The following is a 17,052-nucleotide window of genomic DNA, read 5'->3' on the forward strand; positions in this document are numbered from 1 at the left end:
GGGCGTGGTGCTGGCCACCCACCCCCTCGTGTACCCTTCCGGCCTTCATGGGTGCTCGCTAACAGCACTTGCCCCAACAGTCTGTTAAGGCTATACGGGGGATCTTTGTCTCCTTCTCGACTCAAATCTGTTGGCCTTACACCAGGGGCTGGCAATAAAAATTACGAAAGGAGGCAATTTTTCTCTAAATTCGGTAAGAAACTCAATATGTAAATAACGCCGCATGTTGACTACCCCTGCCTTCCACCGATTGAACTTGTACCCCTAGATAAGATGGTCACCGCCTAATGCCCAAACACAGAACTGCTGCACCAGGTGGCCATCTCACCTGGGGGGTCAGGCTCCACGAGGTCACTACAAAAAGCAGTTGTAAAGAAATGAGCTTTTAATCTAGATTTAAAAGTCCATAGCTCCAGTGGCTTCCCAATATTCAAGAGCTACCCAGGCTCATTCCCGCTGAGCTTTCGAGACCCGACGAGGGCCGGGTCACATGGGCCGCGTCGGTCTCTTCGCGCGAACACATTTCACAACGAGCAACCAACCGCGTGACTTCTGTAGTTCTCGTAGCCGGCCATTCACGTGGGCGTCCCAGTGGCGACACGGCACACATAACGCGGCCACAAGCGATTGAAATGCACACACGGAGAAGATACAATGGTGAGCTGCTTTTATTCTGGCAGAATACAGGAGTGGAGCAGTGGAGCCGCGTAGATTGTGTGTGCCGAGCGACGAACTCGACCACCCGAGTTAAGATTCCCGGTCACGGTGTGCGTCGGTGGCGAGCAATGCCTCAACCGGTCCAGGACACCGCCACCACCCCCTCCACTTCATGAAACCACACCGAGCGGCATGGTGAAGTACGGTCAGACAACCTCCCGATCAAGTCTTGCACACGCAAGCTGTTTCTTCAGTGGCAGAAGTGAGTCTCGTATCAGCCCTGTTTGATCCACTGCTGGATGAAGGGACTCCCCCCCCCGCATTGTCGCAATCCAATTTGCATGAGAGCTGCTCTCGGCGCTCCGTACCCAGGGTCTGCGTTCCCTCCTCTTGTTGGCGCTCTGTCAGCAGGCCCATCCGTCGGGTGTTAGCCCCCATAGCCACCTTGTGTCCTGACCAAGCCCACTTCACAAGAGGATGCGCGCGTGTTCCCTGACCCATGTGTTCCTCTGACTCTCCGTGTGGTTCCAAGCATACAAAATCTCAACACTTCTGTCAAAAAGCAAAGAGTGATATCTAATTAAATTGTTCACCAGCCTTAAAATCGGGCCCGACTAAAACAAGCCACCAGCCTGGGTATTTGAAATCGTCAAACACTCCACCCCCCTCAACTCTCCATGGGTGATTGGGCAGTTGTACAGAGTACAGCAGTGCCCCACCCTGGGCATTATGCATATGACCAGCTATAGTTCAGCAAGATGTTTAACTTCGAATCAGTTTAGCGGAATTATCTTTTCATCAACTGCATAACGCTGCATGGAAGCTGTCTGGCCTACTGCTTTATGCGAAGGTCCAGGTCTTCACTGTCACAGTTATGCCCTCCCTTCTGTATGCTTGAGAAGCTTGGACAATTTTACAGGAACGTCTATGCCGGCTTGAGACATTCAGGCTGGCCTACTCACGATCCATCTTGGGTTTAACCAGGTTGGATTATATCAGGAGCTCACAGATCCTCGAAAGACCTCGACACAGTCCCATCGGTGAACTTCTCCGGCAGGTGAGGTTGCGTCGGCTGGGTCATGTAGCCCGCATGCCCAGCCACCGCATGGCCAAGCAGAATTCTGTTTGGCTGGATAGAAGGGGCGAAACGGGAGCGGCACGGGCCGGAGAAGAGATGGGCAGATGCGGTACAGGAGGATGTGGAGCTCCGTCGCCTCCGTATCCTCCTCTGTCAGCTCCTCCACCTCCTCCTCCGTCACCTCCTCCCCGTCAGCACGACGGGTGCGCGCACCGGTGCGAGGCACGTGACGGATAGTGAGCGATACCCGCGTCCCGCGCGGGGCCGGCCACACCGCCGCCTCCCCACCGGCCCCGGCGCTTGCCCACGGCACCAGCGCGAGGTTGGCGGCGCCGGCGGCGGTGGTGGCGACGTCGTCGGCCATGACAGGTTTAATCCCGTGCAGCAGTTCCGTGTAGGCCGAGTTGCGCAGCACCAGCAGGCTGCGGCGGTCGAGCAGCAGACTGAACACGGGCGAGCGAGCGGTCGGGCACTCGGGGTCACCGTCGGGCTCCTGGAGGACGGGCTGGCGGTGAGGATGGAGAAATGGGGGTTCAATAAGGTGTGCGATGAAGATGCATCAGTTCAAACAGGGTTCGATATCTCACGGAATATTTTGCGGGTGGCAGGTTGGCTTGATCAGACTCGTGACTAAGTAAGCTAGAATGGGTATGTGACTAGTAGCACACTCATAGTGAGCCGTAACCTGGATGTGGCGTGCTAGGCGTGGAAAGGTTTCCATGTCGTTGGGCGGGCTGAAATCAAGCCCCGACCTCATTGAATTAAGTCGATTGTTACGAGTCACGAATCGATTCGTGGATTCACGTCAGTTCTTAAGCTCAAGATAAATGTATCACGCTGTGTGTGTTGACAATCGATTGTTTACATTTGCCATACATTAAATTCAAATATCTCCTTTAGTCCGATGATCTGATCGAGACAACAAAACAATACACATGAGACGGCACAAACGCGACAAACATGACAAGCATTACAAGTCAATACTAATGCAAACGGGAATACTTCAGTTAAATCATGATCCTGGCCTGTAACAATTTAGTACAGTATTGCCTCGCTATTTGCGAGGGATACGTTCCGGTGATCACATTCTCTCTCATCACTTTATCTCATCACATTCTCTCTCACCACTTTATCTCATCATTGTCTTTCTCTCTCTCTCTCCCTCTCTCAAAGCAGTCGTGTAGAGTCCCAAATGCAATTCGCAGGAAAGCCAAAATCGCAGATATCAAGTTCGTGAAGAACGAGGGAATACTGTAATCGACTGGGCAAGCAATGGGCTGTCAGCCCCAGCTGTAGGTTATGTTGCAGCCTGCGGTTAGCGGGGTGTGGGAGGGAGGCAGTGGCTTAGGGTCAGAGGTCGCAAACGGGTTTTGATTCCTTACCCGTACCCATACCCAGCCGCACCAGGGTCGCAAATGGGTACCCGTACCCGTACCCGGCCGGGTACGGGTACCTGTTCCCTACCCGTACCCTACCCGAAATGAGTGACAAACGGTGACTCACCAGTGACTCACGGCCTATCCCGTACCCGTACCCGGCCGCACCAGGGTCGCAAACGGCTACCCGTACCTGGCCGGGTACGGGTAGCCGGGTATCAGGTAGGGTACGGGTATCGGGTAATCGGTTGCGACCTCTGCTTAGGGTGCGTGGGGACCTGAGTGGAGCGCACGGTGGGGTAGAAGTCAAGCACGGAATGGGAGCCCAGGCTGAGCGTCGTCACGGTGGGGTAGTAGAGCGGCCCGTCCTCATGAGGCTGCGAAAAGACAAGACAAAAAGATCCCCCGTGTAGCGTTTAACAGAATGTTGTGGCAAGTGCTGTTCGTGAGCACCTACGATTGCTGGCATGGCACACCACGCTCGGCCGCCTTGGTCTTCCCAGTGCTGATGTGTACACACTGCACCAGGTACTCATTTGAGGCTGAGTCGATCTAGGGGACGCCCAGGACCAGTTCCGATAATCGTCAGCGGTGTTGGCCGTGAGCGGGAATCGAACTTGGGTGGCCGGTTTAGTAGCCCAATTCGCTAACCGCTGCGCCACCGCACCCCATAGAACAACAACCGCCATTCGCCACTAAGTGGCGGTGACGTCACCACGACGCTTGTGCCAGGCCATGTGCACCTTGAGGCCACGTGAAGTGTCGAAAGCCCGCTGGCAGGAGGTCACGGGGCAGACCCAGTTGCCACGGGTCGACTGACTGAGATGACCGAGATGACTGGCTGATGCACCACCTATGCCCCCTACTGTGCCAACTTGCTGTGCTTTAGCCACCTGGAGCTCCGCTCGTTGTTGTGAGCGTCGCTCCTCCGCCCTCCGTTGTTGCTGGAGGGCGACTGCCTCCAACTGCCCAGTAGCGTCCTTCACGAGCCTCCTCCACAGAGGCCGATCTTGACACCGCTGGTACCAGTCATCGGCAAGTCCACTCAGCTCCACGTCCTCCTGTACCACATCACTCCATCTCCCCTCTAGCCCGTGCCGTGCTCATTTAGCCCCTTCGAACCGGCCGAACAAAAGCTGTTTTGGCATGCGGTGGCTGAGCTCCCCATACACACGCGCACACACCCACGCGAGAGAAAGGGCTCTCACCATGATGCCCTCGCCCGGGCGGTACTCGTTAACCAGCACGTGGTTGGCCTGGCGACCGTCAAAGAGGCCGAGGGAAGAGAGGCGCGAGGCCGGGCGGGCGAGCCAGGGAGGCAGAGGGGACGTGAGCATCCCCCGTGGGTCCGGCAGGCCCCCTGCACCCCATCAACATCATCATCAACATCATCATCGTCGTCACAACCACCATCACTAACATTATTATATAATCATCACTTACAGCATCACTTACAGCATCATTGTCAATATCGTTGTCAACATTATGCACATCATCAACTTCATATTAATATCAGCATCATCAAAATAATCATCATCAACACTGTCATTTTAAAAATCATCGTACTCATTAACAACACCATTTCTATTCGCATCATCGACATTATAACTGTCGTAGTCACCATCACCAGCAATAAGCGTTTTTATGAGCAGATGAGTTACAGATTGAAGCATGATTTTTTTCGAACAATTTTCAGATTGTATACTGACACATATAAACGTGTGTACGTGTGCATGCACGTATTATGCGGTGATAAAGATCATTTGTATGCAGGAGTGAGATCGATTTTGTGGCTCTGCCAGACCAGGAAGGACGAATGGACAACTGCTTGGAGAGGCTTTCATCCAGCATTGTGGATTGACTAGTTCTGCTGCTGATGGTGATGAAGCCATCCAGCAGTAGAAAAACCATTGTTGATGTTGGTGACGATGATGATGACGATGATGACAAGGGTCCTCACCCCAATTCTGCAGTCGACGTCCAGACAGCTGCGTCCATTTGGTCTTGGGCGCTTTGTACACCTGCAACACGAGCAGAGGCTGCGGTCCATTTCTGATGACCTCATACAACGAGTTGTGACGAGGCTCATGAAGTCGTGATGATGATTGCAATAAGGGTCGTACAGAGTGTACGATGCGGTTGTGATGAGGATTGCAATGAGGCTGTGATGAGGGTGGTGGCGAAGATTTATAGTGAGGTTGTGAAGAGTGTATGATCCGTTCGTGATGAGGTCGCGACCCGCCTCCGATGAGGTTGTGATGATGTGATGAAGATGTGATCCATTTTCATATTCTTAGGTTTTTGTAGTCTCAAGCCTCACCTTACCATATTAATAATAAGTATGCGGCCCTTGCCCCACCACCTTCTCCAACCATTATATAAACGCAGTGGTAACTCCTGCAATCTCTCATTTACTTGATACAGCTGTCGTGGCTGTGACGGTACCACCTGAAGACGAAAGCTTGTGTTGCCTCCGAAACGTCGTGATTTTTATTTTTATTTTATTTTACTTTTTAATGTTTTTACCTACGTGACTTTACCGAAAAAACCTAAGAATATGAATCATTGCAGTCACGAAAGCTTCAAATCTAGAATGTGATCCATTGCAGACGAGGCGGAGCATACAGTGAGGACTGCAAATCACGCGGTCATTTCCCGACAACAGGAATAGTGATGAGGTTGCGACGAAGCTGTGACGATGGTAAGGGCAGAACGTTGGTGAGATGTTAACTACCTCGCCTGGTATACAGGAGGTTACGGGTTCGATCCCGACCCTGATGCCTTTATTTTTGGAGTTTGCGTGTCTCTCCCCGTGGTCGCGTGGATTTTTCTCCGGGTCCTCCGGTTTTTCCCTCCACATTTAAAAACGTGCATTAAGATTATTTGGCTGCTATAAATGTACACGTAATAACCCACTTCATTGAGCTATAATTTGTGGCCAGGTCGCTTGTAAAAAAAAATCTACCTAGCTCATTGAGCCTAACCTTGTAAAATAAAAAATAGTTTAGTTTTAGTTGAGGTGAGTTTCGTTCGCAGCCCCGTGTCTGTCACCTCTCTCAGCAGCATCTCCTCCTCGCCGTGCGACAAGAAGTCCGGCACGTAGTAGATTGTTGGTGGCACCTTGAGACAAACACACGAAGAACACGAGTCTAAGAGGTGGCCGCGTGGGGCCTCAGAAGAGCGTGGAGCTCGCACCGCCGAGAGCCAGAGTGTGAACTGGGTTTGCAAGGTGTAGCTAATATAATTCCAAGGCGCTTTGCAACAATTACACAATTGTACATAAGCTGATAATTGTTTTTTACCCTTTTATCTGGCAACAAAACTGACACCTTTTTTTACGAGGAGTCATGTTTGCATAGACCACAATACCTGAAGTCAATAATGCAAACAAAAAACACAACTCTGATAATCAGTTTAACACGTAGGCTTTCGCGACCAATGTTATTCATAATCAACGATTTTTGGGTTTAGATCGCGTTTATTTATAAATGTGTCGTAACCCTCCACCACCCGACACGGCCAATCAGTAAAAAATGTGTCACGTTGACAAAGACAAATAGTTCACTGCTTTAGCCCACCGGTGTGTTGAATGTTGTTGCTTCAACACACCGGTGGGCTAAAGCAGTGAACTATTTGTCTTTGTCAACGTGACACATTTTTTACTGATTGGCCGTGTCGGGTGGTGGAGGGTTACGACACATTTATAAATAAACGCGATCTAAACCCAAAAATCGTTGATTATGAATAACTCTGATAATGTATGCACTGTCCTTGAAGTTGATTGGTCCACACCCGAGACAGCTTTCCTTAGAGCCTAGTCTCACATGGAGTTGGACCAGATGACGCCAAAAGGCGCACAACTCAAAGACAATGTACCATCAGAGTATGAGAGCTCGGGGTAAGCATTTACACCATTGGAACCTCATTTGCCAGTAAAAAGGTGTCAGTTTTGTTGCCAGATTAAAGGGTAAAAAAACAATTATCATATTTTTTACTGGCAAATGAGGTTCCAATGGTGTACATAAGCTGATAGTGTATTCTCACCATCCATTGACAGTGCAAAAATAAGCCATCACTTTAAAATGTATTCCTGCGTTTTACCTTGGGTACATTCCTGCTCCCGATAATTAATTTTCACAGGCGTCCATACTGGACTAGCAGTGTGACCCTTCTTCGTATTAGAGAACGGCCCGCAGAAGCGGATATCACAGCGCTACCTCTTAAGGTCTCTTCAAGCGACCTCTGGTCGCATACTGGACACCTGTGAAAAGAGCTTCATAGCGAATCGGCTGGGTGAGGAGGGAGGGGCTGGGTGGGGAGGGTGGGGAGGGGCTGGGTGGGGAGGGTGGGGCTGAGTGGGAGAGGGTGGGGCTGGGTGGGGAGGGTGGGGCTGGGTGGGGGGTGGGAGGGGTGGGGCTGGGTGGGGGGTGGGAGGGGTGGGGCTGGGTGGGGGGTGGGAGGGGTGGGGCTGGGTGGGGGGTGGGAGGGGTGGGGCTGGGTGGGGGGTGGGAGGGGTGGGGCTGGGTGGGGGGTGGGAGGGGTGGGGCTGGGTGGGGGGTGGGAGGGGTGGGGCTGGGTGGGGAGGGGCCTGTCACCCCGTGGTGCCCTTATAAAACTCAACGTTTAACCTACTCACGCCGGCTTGTGCCCGCCCTCACAGTCGGCCATATTTGCGGAATACACCACGCCGCCGTTGACCCTGCAGGCCATTGACCGAGCAACCCAACGTTCCTACCAGCTCCCTCCGCAGGACAATGTGTTCCCCATCCCGTGTCTAATTTAAGACCGACACAACAGGATTATGCGCTTGATGGAGGTTGTGATTACTGGCGAAACGTCGTACTCCAATTGTAAAATGTTGTTGTGGGTTTACTCTCCAACACACGACCGGTTAGTGCTGTTACAAGTAACGAATGGGCACGTTTGTTTACGTGACAAACCTTACTATTTGGCCGTGTCGGGTGGTGGCGGGTTTAACGACACATTCATATTTTACGCGATAAAGCCCTGTATTATGGATGTGGAGATGCATTTGAATCTAAGCGTAACATCGGCGAGTATCCCAGCGGCTCCCCTATCAGTCTGAAAGCCCCAACCGGGTTTAAGTGGCGTATTCAATTATCGTTATCACCCCCCTCACGCCCGGGTCCCCACACCCGGGTCCCCACGCGCCTTTCCCGGCAGCCGATCCAGGCAAGTCCGAGGCTTCGGGGTACGGTGGCCCCTCGGTGTCTGGGCCTACTCACGTTGAGCAGGCGGTGAGGCTCCAGGGCCTGGAGCGTTTCCATGATGATAAGGGCCTAAGTGACGGGGAATTACTTTCGGTTGTTGTTGTTGTTTCTTCTGCTGTTGTTGTTGCTGTTGCTTCTGCTGTTGCTGTTGAATTGGAAGCACAGAGGAACGAGGAAGAGGATGCACTGCGAGAGAGGCGGCCTGCCACTAGGGGTCGTAGTGAGCAATTAGTGTCCGAAGAAATGACACACGGACACGTGTATTTTAATTACTGGTTCATAAAGGTCATTCGCCAGGCAAACTTTTGCAATAGATATAATAATTAACTTGATATGTTTTAAACTATTTTTGTCTACGATCAGACACGAACAACTACTCCAAAAACATTTCTGAGAAAGAAACACATTGGTGACGACTTGATTTAATTATTTCTTGTATTTAAAATCGTACCCATCAATTTAAAGATTGTTCTTTTTTTAGAAAGAACATTTTATGAACTTAATACTCAATGAGGCGGAAGCTCCTATCTTTTGCCGTTTTCGAATTATTCAGATTTGAACATCAAAAAATGCGGATTTTTTTCGTTCAAAACCGCTTGAATCCGAAATATGTGAAAAACAATAAAAGATAGAATGGATTCTCGCTTTAATTGTATTTGCTATGTAACGCTCGATCGAACAAAAAAATGGAATTGAACGGTTTCTGCATGACACCACGCACAAACATGTTTATGTGAAACTCAAAATCGAGATTTTGGGGCCCTTAAAATAAAAATTTTCGTATTTTAAGATTTTTCTTTTCTCTGCTGTTTGTGCCCTAAAAGCTACCTGGGTACCAAATTTAAACTTTCTACCTTGTCGGGAAGTACCCCTAGAGATTATTGAGACGTACAGACTAAAGCCTTTATTTATATCGATGTGGAGAGTTCAAATGTAATTCTTATCAGGCCCCACTGTTTGAATTTCGTGCACTCTCCAACTCTCATAACCCCATTGTGGCCACACTTTATCCCTGTGCACGTCACCTGCCCATTGACTTTAAACTGTTGATATGCGCAGATTAGAAGTCAGAATCTGTATTCATACTGCCCATAGACTCAACACTACCCAAAGACTCAACACTGCCCATAGACTCAACACTGCCCATAGACTCAACACTGCCCATAGACTCAACACTGCCCATAGACTCAACACTGCCCATAGACTCAGCACTGCCCATAGACTCAGCACTACCCATAGACTCAACACTACCCATAGACTCAACACTGACCATAGATTCAGCACTACCCATAGACTCAACAATGCACTTCCGATTAGCACGGTTGGTTACGTACAGTGCGAAAGAAGTTCACTATAATGCAATAGAATATAAACGCGATGTAAGTCTAATCCCATAACACAAACACATACAGCAGAGGTAACTTCAGAACATTTTATATATAAAGCTCCACCATTTACGTATTATAAAACATCCAAAACAAAACTCTTATCTACGTAACATTTACCACGGAGTGCAAAGTCTGTACTTTCCATTAGTATGAGCCAGCATACCAAGTAGGGTTTTTTTTGTTTTCCAAGCTTAGTTAACTCTGTGTTAAACAAAGATACATCAAAACACACCTTTTACACAGTCCACATTAAAACCCACCCTACGTCATCTGGTCAACACCAATTGAGACGAGGCTCAAAAGAAAGCCGTCTCTGGTGTGGACCAATCAGTTTCAAGGACAATGCATTTCTTATCAGAGTGTAAATTTTGTTTGCATTTTGACCACAAGTATTGTGGTTAATGCAGACATGATTCCTTGTAAAAAGGTTTCAGTTTTTTTGCCAGAAATAAAGGGGGAAACCCTATTATTATACTAGGAATAATTACACGCGTAAAAAAATCCTGAACAACTACTCGAGCAGAACCGGAGTGGAGAACCTCTTTTCCTTACGAAGGGCCCAACATGACTCTCACATATATGTAGCAGGCCACCTCACTAGACTCACACCCCTTATCGCGACCAAATTACAAACTTTAAAAATAAAACGTGCGTGTTTGACCGGGCAAGAAGAAGCAGTGACAGAATTCGACCAAGCATGCCGAAATTAGAAACGCATTGATTGTCGCCAGGTTGAAAAAATTGCCCTCCGGGCCCCCATTAGTGCTGCCGAGATGCTGGGTCCTATTTATACAAGGTTCTGCGAGGCCCTCGCAGTGACAGGAGTGACTGGGCACGTGCTTAAATTAGTGCCCGCCAGGTCAAACACATTGCCCTCAAGTGTCCGATTAGTGCGGCCAAGATGCTCGTCGTGAAGAAACAAAGCTTGTTTGGGGACCTGTTTTGAAGAGAGAAGAGAGCCTCGTGTTGCTGCAGGTTATATCAATTGAAGACATGGGTCGTATCTTGGTTGTGTTACCATTATCAGGGACTTGCCCTCTAGAACTCTAGAAAACTACATCATGGGACCTCCTTTGCGCCTTTTGGCGTCATCTGGTTGAACACCATATGATACTAGGCTCTAAAGAAAGCTGTCTCTGGTGTGGACCAATCAGTTTTCAAGGACAATGCATAAATGATCAGAGTATTATTTTGTTTGCATTTGACTGCAAGTATTGTGGTTAATGTAAGCATGATTCCTTGCAAAAGGTGTCAGTTTTGTTGCCAGAAAAAAAGGGGAAAACCCCCTATTAGTATATCTAGAAAACTAGCCAAATTAGTCAAAGTGTTGCCTGAAACTTGGGAGACAAAACACCAGAGGCAAAAGGATCACAGTATTTGCAAATATGCAATCGCGTTTTTCCCCGGTTTCCACACCGCTGATGAAATACTTCCGAGGACGTACGCACGTTGGAAACGTTGAAGAATCCACGCGTATGCTTTTTTTTATTAACTTGTTTGGGCTGCGTCTTCCTGTAACTACCGCTGCGTCCATCCACATAACCGTAACGTGAACCCAGCACTGCCGGTCTGCTTAAAACATTTGCACGTGAGCGCTTGTGTAAACGTTTGATCAATGTGCCAAAAAGAGTAGGATTTGTCCTCACATCATCCGCACAACCACAAACCAATCGCCCTTAACCGCATGCCATCCCATGAGCTCCCTTAACCAAACAAAATTGGACGTTAGCGTCCGACGACGTTGGTGCGCCATTGAAAATGAAGTTGATCGTCCTGATGAGGATGACGGTGCCGATGACGTTTTGGACTAGGCATGTCTGAACAACTCAGCCCCGCAGCGATTCTATAAATCGTCACCGTTCAGTATCGCGATTCGATTTAAGCCTCCAATTTTTTTTCCTGTATAATTTTCACCGTGCCCTTTGTATTTTTTTATTTTTATGGCTCGTCAAGTTCGTGTTGGTACGGTTTCGTTTGCTCTCTTCGCCTCAACGTATCTGTAGCGCATCATCCGCATTCCACTTACAAGCATCAAAACCATCAATTCTCTCGCGACACACGCCGTCGCAAGAGTAAGAAGTAGTCGATCGCAATTATCCGTCGATCGATCGGGCCTCAACGACTAATTGTCCCCGTTCTAATTTACACGTCATTTCCATTCTACCCATATCTCGAAGCTTCACGGTGGCGATGGCGCCGCCGCCGCCAACGCGTCGTTCGGCCCGACGTCCCGAGGTCCCGCGCCCTCGTGCCCGGGAGCTTCTTCCGGCAGCCCTAGCCGCCGGCGCCGCTAGCGCCACGAGTGACCGAGCTGCTCCTGCTGCTGCCGTGACCCCCGGCGCCACGTTTGCGCCACCCAGCCCTGCAGCAGCAAGGCGGCGTCGATCCGGTTGAGGTCTCGGCACTGCTGCACCAGCTGCGCCAGCGGGCGGTGCCCGTTGCGCAGGAGCACCTCCTCGGTGGGGACTACGGCCGCCCCTCCCCCGCTCCTCCAGCAGGCTCAGCTCGTCGTAGCTTAGGCCCCAGCGTGAGCCCACGTGGCGCCAGTTCTGCGGGCGGCAGCGGGTTTCACAGTGATTTGAAGCGTTCGTGACTGCAAGGATTCATATTCTTAGGTTGTTTTATCGGTAAAGTCACGTAGGTAAAAAATGTACATTAATAAAAGTAAAATAAAAATAAATAAATAAATCTTTTACTTTTATTTATTTTATTTTTTACATACGTGACTTGACCGAAAAAAACCTAAGAATAGGTTTCACAGTGGCCGTGTCGGTGGGTAACACGATGGCCATCTCTCCTCTTGTGTGGCATTGCAAAAGCAAACGTGCCTTTTTTTTCGACTGATCTTATCTACTGTGCACTGAACAGTGGCCATACTCGATAGCAACATCACTGGGTCTACATTAGTCTATGGGTCCTATGCCAGAGTCTGCAGATCCTATAATAGTCTACGGGTCCTATGTTAATTGGTTTTTTACCCTTCTATCTGGCAACAAAACTGACACCTTTTTTACAAGTAGTCATGTTTACATAGACCACAATACCTTCAGTCATAATGCAAACAAAAAACATAACTCTGATAATGTGTGCACTGTCCTTGAAGTTGATTGGTCCACACCCGAGACTGCTTTCCTTAGAGCCTAGTCTCACATGGGTTGGACCAGATGACACCAAAAGGCGCACAACTCAAAGACAATGCACCATCAGAGTATGAGAGCTCGGGGTAAGCATTTATACCATTGGAACCTCACTTGCCAGTAAAAAATAGGTGTCAGTTTTGTTGCCAGATAGAAGGGTAAAAAACCAATTATCATATTTTTTACTGGCAAATGAGGTTCCAATGGGGTCCTATGTTAGTCTATGGGTGTACGTAAGTCTCTAGGTCCTGTGCGAGTCTATCAGTCTGATGCTAGTCTATGTATGTATGTTGAACTTCTTTCACACCATACGTAGCCAACCGTGCGTATCGGAGGTGCGGGGGCGGGCGGGGTAAGGACGACGCGAGTCGATTGGTCGCCGCGGCACTGCGTCGCACCTTGATGATGCTGTGGCTGGGATCCAACTTGGCCTTCAGTCTGTGGAAGGCGTCGGCGTCGTCCATGAAGTCCAGCACCGTGGGCTGGGGGCGCTCGGTGCTCGAGCACAGCGAGACGGGGTCAGAGGTCAGGGGGTCAACGGCGGGGGGGAGGGGCAGGTTGGGACATGGCTGACCTGCACACACACACACACATGTACGGCACACACTTGACTAAACTTAACTACTGTTTTTATTTTACCTGGTAAGGCCCACTGAGCTATGTAGCTCCTTTTCAAAAGCGACCTGGTTATCACAAATGATAGCTCAACGAAGTGGCTTATCACGTGGATAATTTATAGCAGTTTAATACTCTAAAAGCATTGTTTCTAAACGTGGAGGGAAAAACTGGAGCACAGGAAGAACACGCAAACTCCAAATATACAGCAGGCGTCAGGGTCGGGATCAAACCCAGGACCCCGTGTATACCAGGTGAGGTAGATAACATTTCACCACGGAGACACACAAAGACAAATATCGCCCGTATAGCCTTAACAGACTGTTGGGGCAAGTGTCTTTAGCGAGCATGTATGGAGTGCGGCACGGCACATGAGGGGGTTGGTTGGCGAGCACCACGCCCGCCCACTTACGTCTCCCCAGGTACTGGAATTTACACATTGCAGGTGGTACTTGTTTAAGGCTAAGTTGATGTAAGGGAGGCCCAGGATCGATGAAAACATTCTCCACTGTTAATGGTCGTGAGTGGGAATTGAACTCGGGTCGCTGGGTTCGTAGCGCAGTCCGCAAACCACTGCACTGTCGCTTCCCACCACAAGACAATTATTACCCGTACAGCGTTAACCTACAGCGTTCACCTACAGCGTTAACCTACAGCGTTAACCTACAGCGTTAACCTACAGCGTTAACCGACTTTCGGGCCGAATTCTCTGAGCGAGCGGCACCTTTGGAGGCCGGCACGGCACGCGAAGAGTGGTGTGGGGCTATGGACACGCGCACGGGTAACCCACGAATCGATTCTAAATCAAGTCTCGACTCGTTATCCATTTGCCTCCTGCGCCCGAGACTCACCGCCGCTACTGCCGTTGGGACTTCCAGCGGCCTTTTCAGTGGGGGTTTCCGTCGGAGGTTTGCCAGGGATCGCGATGGGGATGCTGGACCCAGTCTCCTTCTGTGTGAATCGCAGACACGACCCCAGTTAAGCAAAATTTGTGGCACGCCTGATGTTCTGTGCCCTGCCAGGAGTGTTCGTCGCGCAGCAGTCTCAAAGTGATGTCCTGCTGCTCAAGCAGCATTGGGGCGGTGTGTTCTTGGTTCTTTCGGTAAAGTCACGTAGAAGGGAAATAAAAAAATAATAAAAATAAAATATTATTAAATACAATTCTCATGACGTTTCGACCACAACGCAAGCAGCCGTCCTCAGGTGAAGAACAGGTCTGTCGGAAAGACAGCGTCATTCAGACGCTGTCTTTCCGATAGACCTGTTCTTCACCTGAGGACGGCTGCTTGCGTTGTGGCCGAAACGTCGTGAGAATTGTATTTTATTATGTTTTATTTTTATTATTTCCCTTCTACGTGACTTTACCGAAAGAACCAGGAAGATGAATCCCTGTAGTCACGAAAGCTTTAAATCGAAATTGGGGCGGTGGTTATCTCCCAGTTGTCACGCTGCTTAGGCAACGGTGGAAATTACACATTCACATGGCGGGGGGGGGGGGGGGGACGCGGCGAGAAATTGAGTAGGCGCGAAGGTCGAGGCTACTGGCTTCGTGCTCACTCGGTGACAGTGGTGGATGGTGGCTTTGTGAGTGAGTGGGAGCGTGAGCGAGTGACTCGGTGGCTTTGTGAGTGACACGTGGGAGATTGAGTGGGTGGGATGGTGAGGGAGTGAATGAGTGGGTGGCTGAGGGAGTGGGTGAGTGAGTGGGAGGGCGAGGGAGTGGGTGACGTGGCTGGGTATGTGGGTGAATGAGTGAGTGGGTGAGCGAGTGGGTGGGTGAATTAATGAGTGAGTGGGAGGGTGAGCGAGTGGATGAGTGGGTGGGTGTGTGGGTGAATGAGTGAGTGGGAGGGTGAGGGAGTGGATGAGTGGGTGGGTGTGTGGGTGAATGAGTGAGTGGGAGGGTGAGGGAGTGGGTGAGGGAGTGGGTGGGTGAGTGGGAGGGTGAGGGAGTGACTCGGTGGCTTTGTGAGTGAGTGGGAGCGTGAGCGAGTGACTCGGTGGCTTTGTGAGTGAGTGACACGTGGGAGATTGAGTGGGTGGGATGGTGAGGGAGTGAATGAGTGGGTGGCTGAGGGAGTGGGTGAGTGAGTGGGAGGGCGAGGGAGTGGGTGAGTGGCTGGGTGTGTGGGTGAATGAGTGAGTGGGTGAGCGAGTGGGTGGGTGAATTAATGAGTGAGTGGGAGGGTGAGGGAGTGGATGAGTGGGTGGGTGTGTGGGTGAATGAGTGAGTGGGAGGGTGAGGGAGTGGGTGGGTGAATTAATGAGTGAGTGGGAGGGTGAGGGAGTGGATGAGTGGGTGGGTGTGTGGGTGAATGAGTGAGTGGGAGGGTGAGGGAGTGGGTGAGGGAGTGGGTGGGTGAGTGAGTGGGAGGGTGAGGGAGTGGATGAGTGGGTGCGTGGGTGTGTGGGTGAATGAGTTCATCGGTAAGTGACGCGTGGTAGGTCAATAAGCGGTGCTCATGTTGGAGAGGCAGGAGGGGTCAGAGGTCGTTTGTGCGCGACCCACAAACGGAGCCGTCTCCTCCTTCGTGAGGCCGGGACTCTGTAGCTTCTCATTCGCAGTCACTGCGACACACAGGGGGGCACACCCAGGTACACGCACGCACACACGCGGGTGTGAGCGCACGCACACACAAGAGACAACAAAAGACAAAGATGCTCATACAGCATTCACAGACCGTCTTGGCAAGCGCTGTTGTTAGCGAGCACCTATTAAGGCAGGTACGATGCGCCAGGGGCTGGTGTTGCCACCACCACGGCCAGCCACCTTTGTTCCCCCAGTGCTGATGATTTACACACCACTTAAGGAAGTCGTTTAAGGCCGAGGCAACCTAGGTAAGGCCCATGACCAGTTCAGATGTCGCTAGGTTCGTAGCGCAGTGCGTGAACACTCCGCCGCTCCAAAGCAAAAGGTTCCCCGTGTAGCCTTAACAGACTGGAGGAGCAAGTGCTGTTAGCGAGCACCTATGAAGGTCAGTACGCCACACGTGGGAGTGGGTGGCCAGCACCATACCCGGCCGCCTTTGTCTCCCCAATTCTGAAGTTTACACACCATGCCGGATACTGATTTAAGGCTAGGGGAGGCCCAGGACCGGTTCAGGTATTCATCACTGAAGGTGGCCAGGTGCGGAAATGGAGATCAGATTGATGGTTTCAGAGAGCAGTGTGCTAACCACTGCCCCACTGCTCCCTACAGACTAACATCAGTGAGCACACATTCACGCACGCCACGGTTCTGTAGCCACATGGTGCGGTGTGGTGTGGGGTGGTGTGGTGTGGTGTGGTGTGGCGTGGGGTGGCGTGGTGTGGGGTGGTGTAGTGCAGGGTGGTGTGGGGTGGTGTAGTGCAGGGTGGTGAGACGTGGTGTGGGGTGGTGTAGTGCAGGGTGGTGTGGGGTGGTGTGGTGTGGGGTGGTGTGGTGTGGGGTGGTGTGGTGTGGGGTGGTGTGGTGTGGGGTGGTGTGGTGCGGGGTGGTGTAGTGCAGGGTGGTGTGGTGTGGTGTGGGGTGGTGTAGTGCAGGTGGTGAGACGTGGTGTGGGTGGTGTAGTGCAGGTGGTGTGGGGTGGT

General features: G+C 50.8%; 3 protein-coding genes across 3 annotated transcripts in view; all 3 read right to left on the reverse strand.

Annotated features, from left to right (window-relative positions):
* LOC133356213 (G2/mitotic-specific cyclin-B2-like) overlaps nucleotides 1–1,738 on the reverse strand; it is a 28,033-nt gene extending 26,295 nt beyond the window's left edge. Inside the window, exon 1 of the mRNA XM_061573589.1 lies at nucleotides 1,688–1,738. Coding sequence (XP_061429573.1) covers nucleotides 1,688–1,738 — 51 coding nt within the window. The remainder of the gene's footprint in view (nucleotides 1–1,687) is intronic.
* Nucleotides 1,739–1,750: 12 nt separating this feature from the next.
* ALKBH6 (alkB homolog 6) lies at nucleotides 1,751–8,545 on the reverse strand. Its single transcript, XM_061573802.1, is given in 7 exon segments — nucleotides 1,751–1,948; nucleotides 1,950–2,228; nucleotides 3,390–3,488; nucleotides 4,320–4,471; nucleotides 5,072–5,132; nucleotides 6,163–6,231; nucleotides 8,358–8,545. Coding segments are annotated over 7 exon segments (738 nt in total). The 5' UTR covers nucleotides 8,400–8,545; the 3' UTR covers nucleotides 1,751–1,912.
* A 3,344-nt stretch (nucleotides 8,546–11,889) lies between these two features.
* EDARADD (EDAR associated via death domain) overlaps nucleotides 11,890–17,052 on the reverse strand; it is a 44,195-nt gene continuing 39,032 nt past the window's right edge. Inside the window, 5 exon segments of the mRNA XM_061573842.1 lie at nucleotides 11,890–12,195; nucleotides 12,197–12,279; nucleotides 13,266–13,441; nucleotides 14,334–14,433; nucleotides 15,992–16,050. Coding sequence (XP_061429826.1) covers nucleotides 12,021–12,195; nucleotides 12,197–12,279; nucleotides 13,266–13,331 — 324 coding nt within the window. The 5' untranslated portion in view covers nucleotides 13,332–13,441; nucleotides 14,334–14,433; nucleotides 15,992–16,050 and the 3' untranslated portion in view covers nucleotides 11,890–12,020.

The sequence above is a fragment of the Lethenteron reissneri genome, chromosome 53 (assembly GCF_015708825.2).
Source record: "Lethenteron reissneri isolate LAM-NWPU_2019-01 chromosome 53, ASM1570882v1, whole genome shotgun sequence".
Classification (NCBI taxonomy): domain Eukaryota; kingdom Metazoa; phylum Chordata; class Hyperoartia; order Petromyzontiformes; family Petromyzontidae; genus Lethenteron; species Lethenteron reissneri.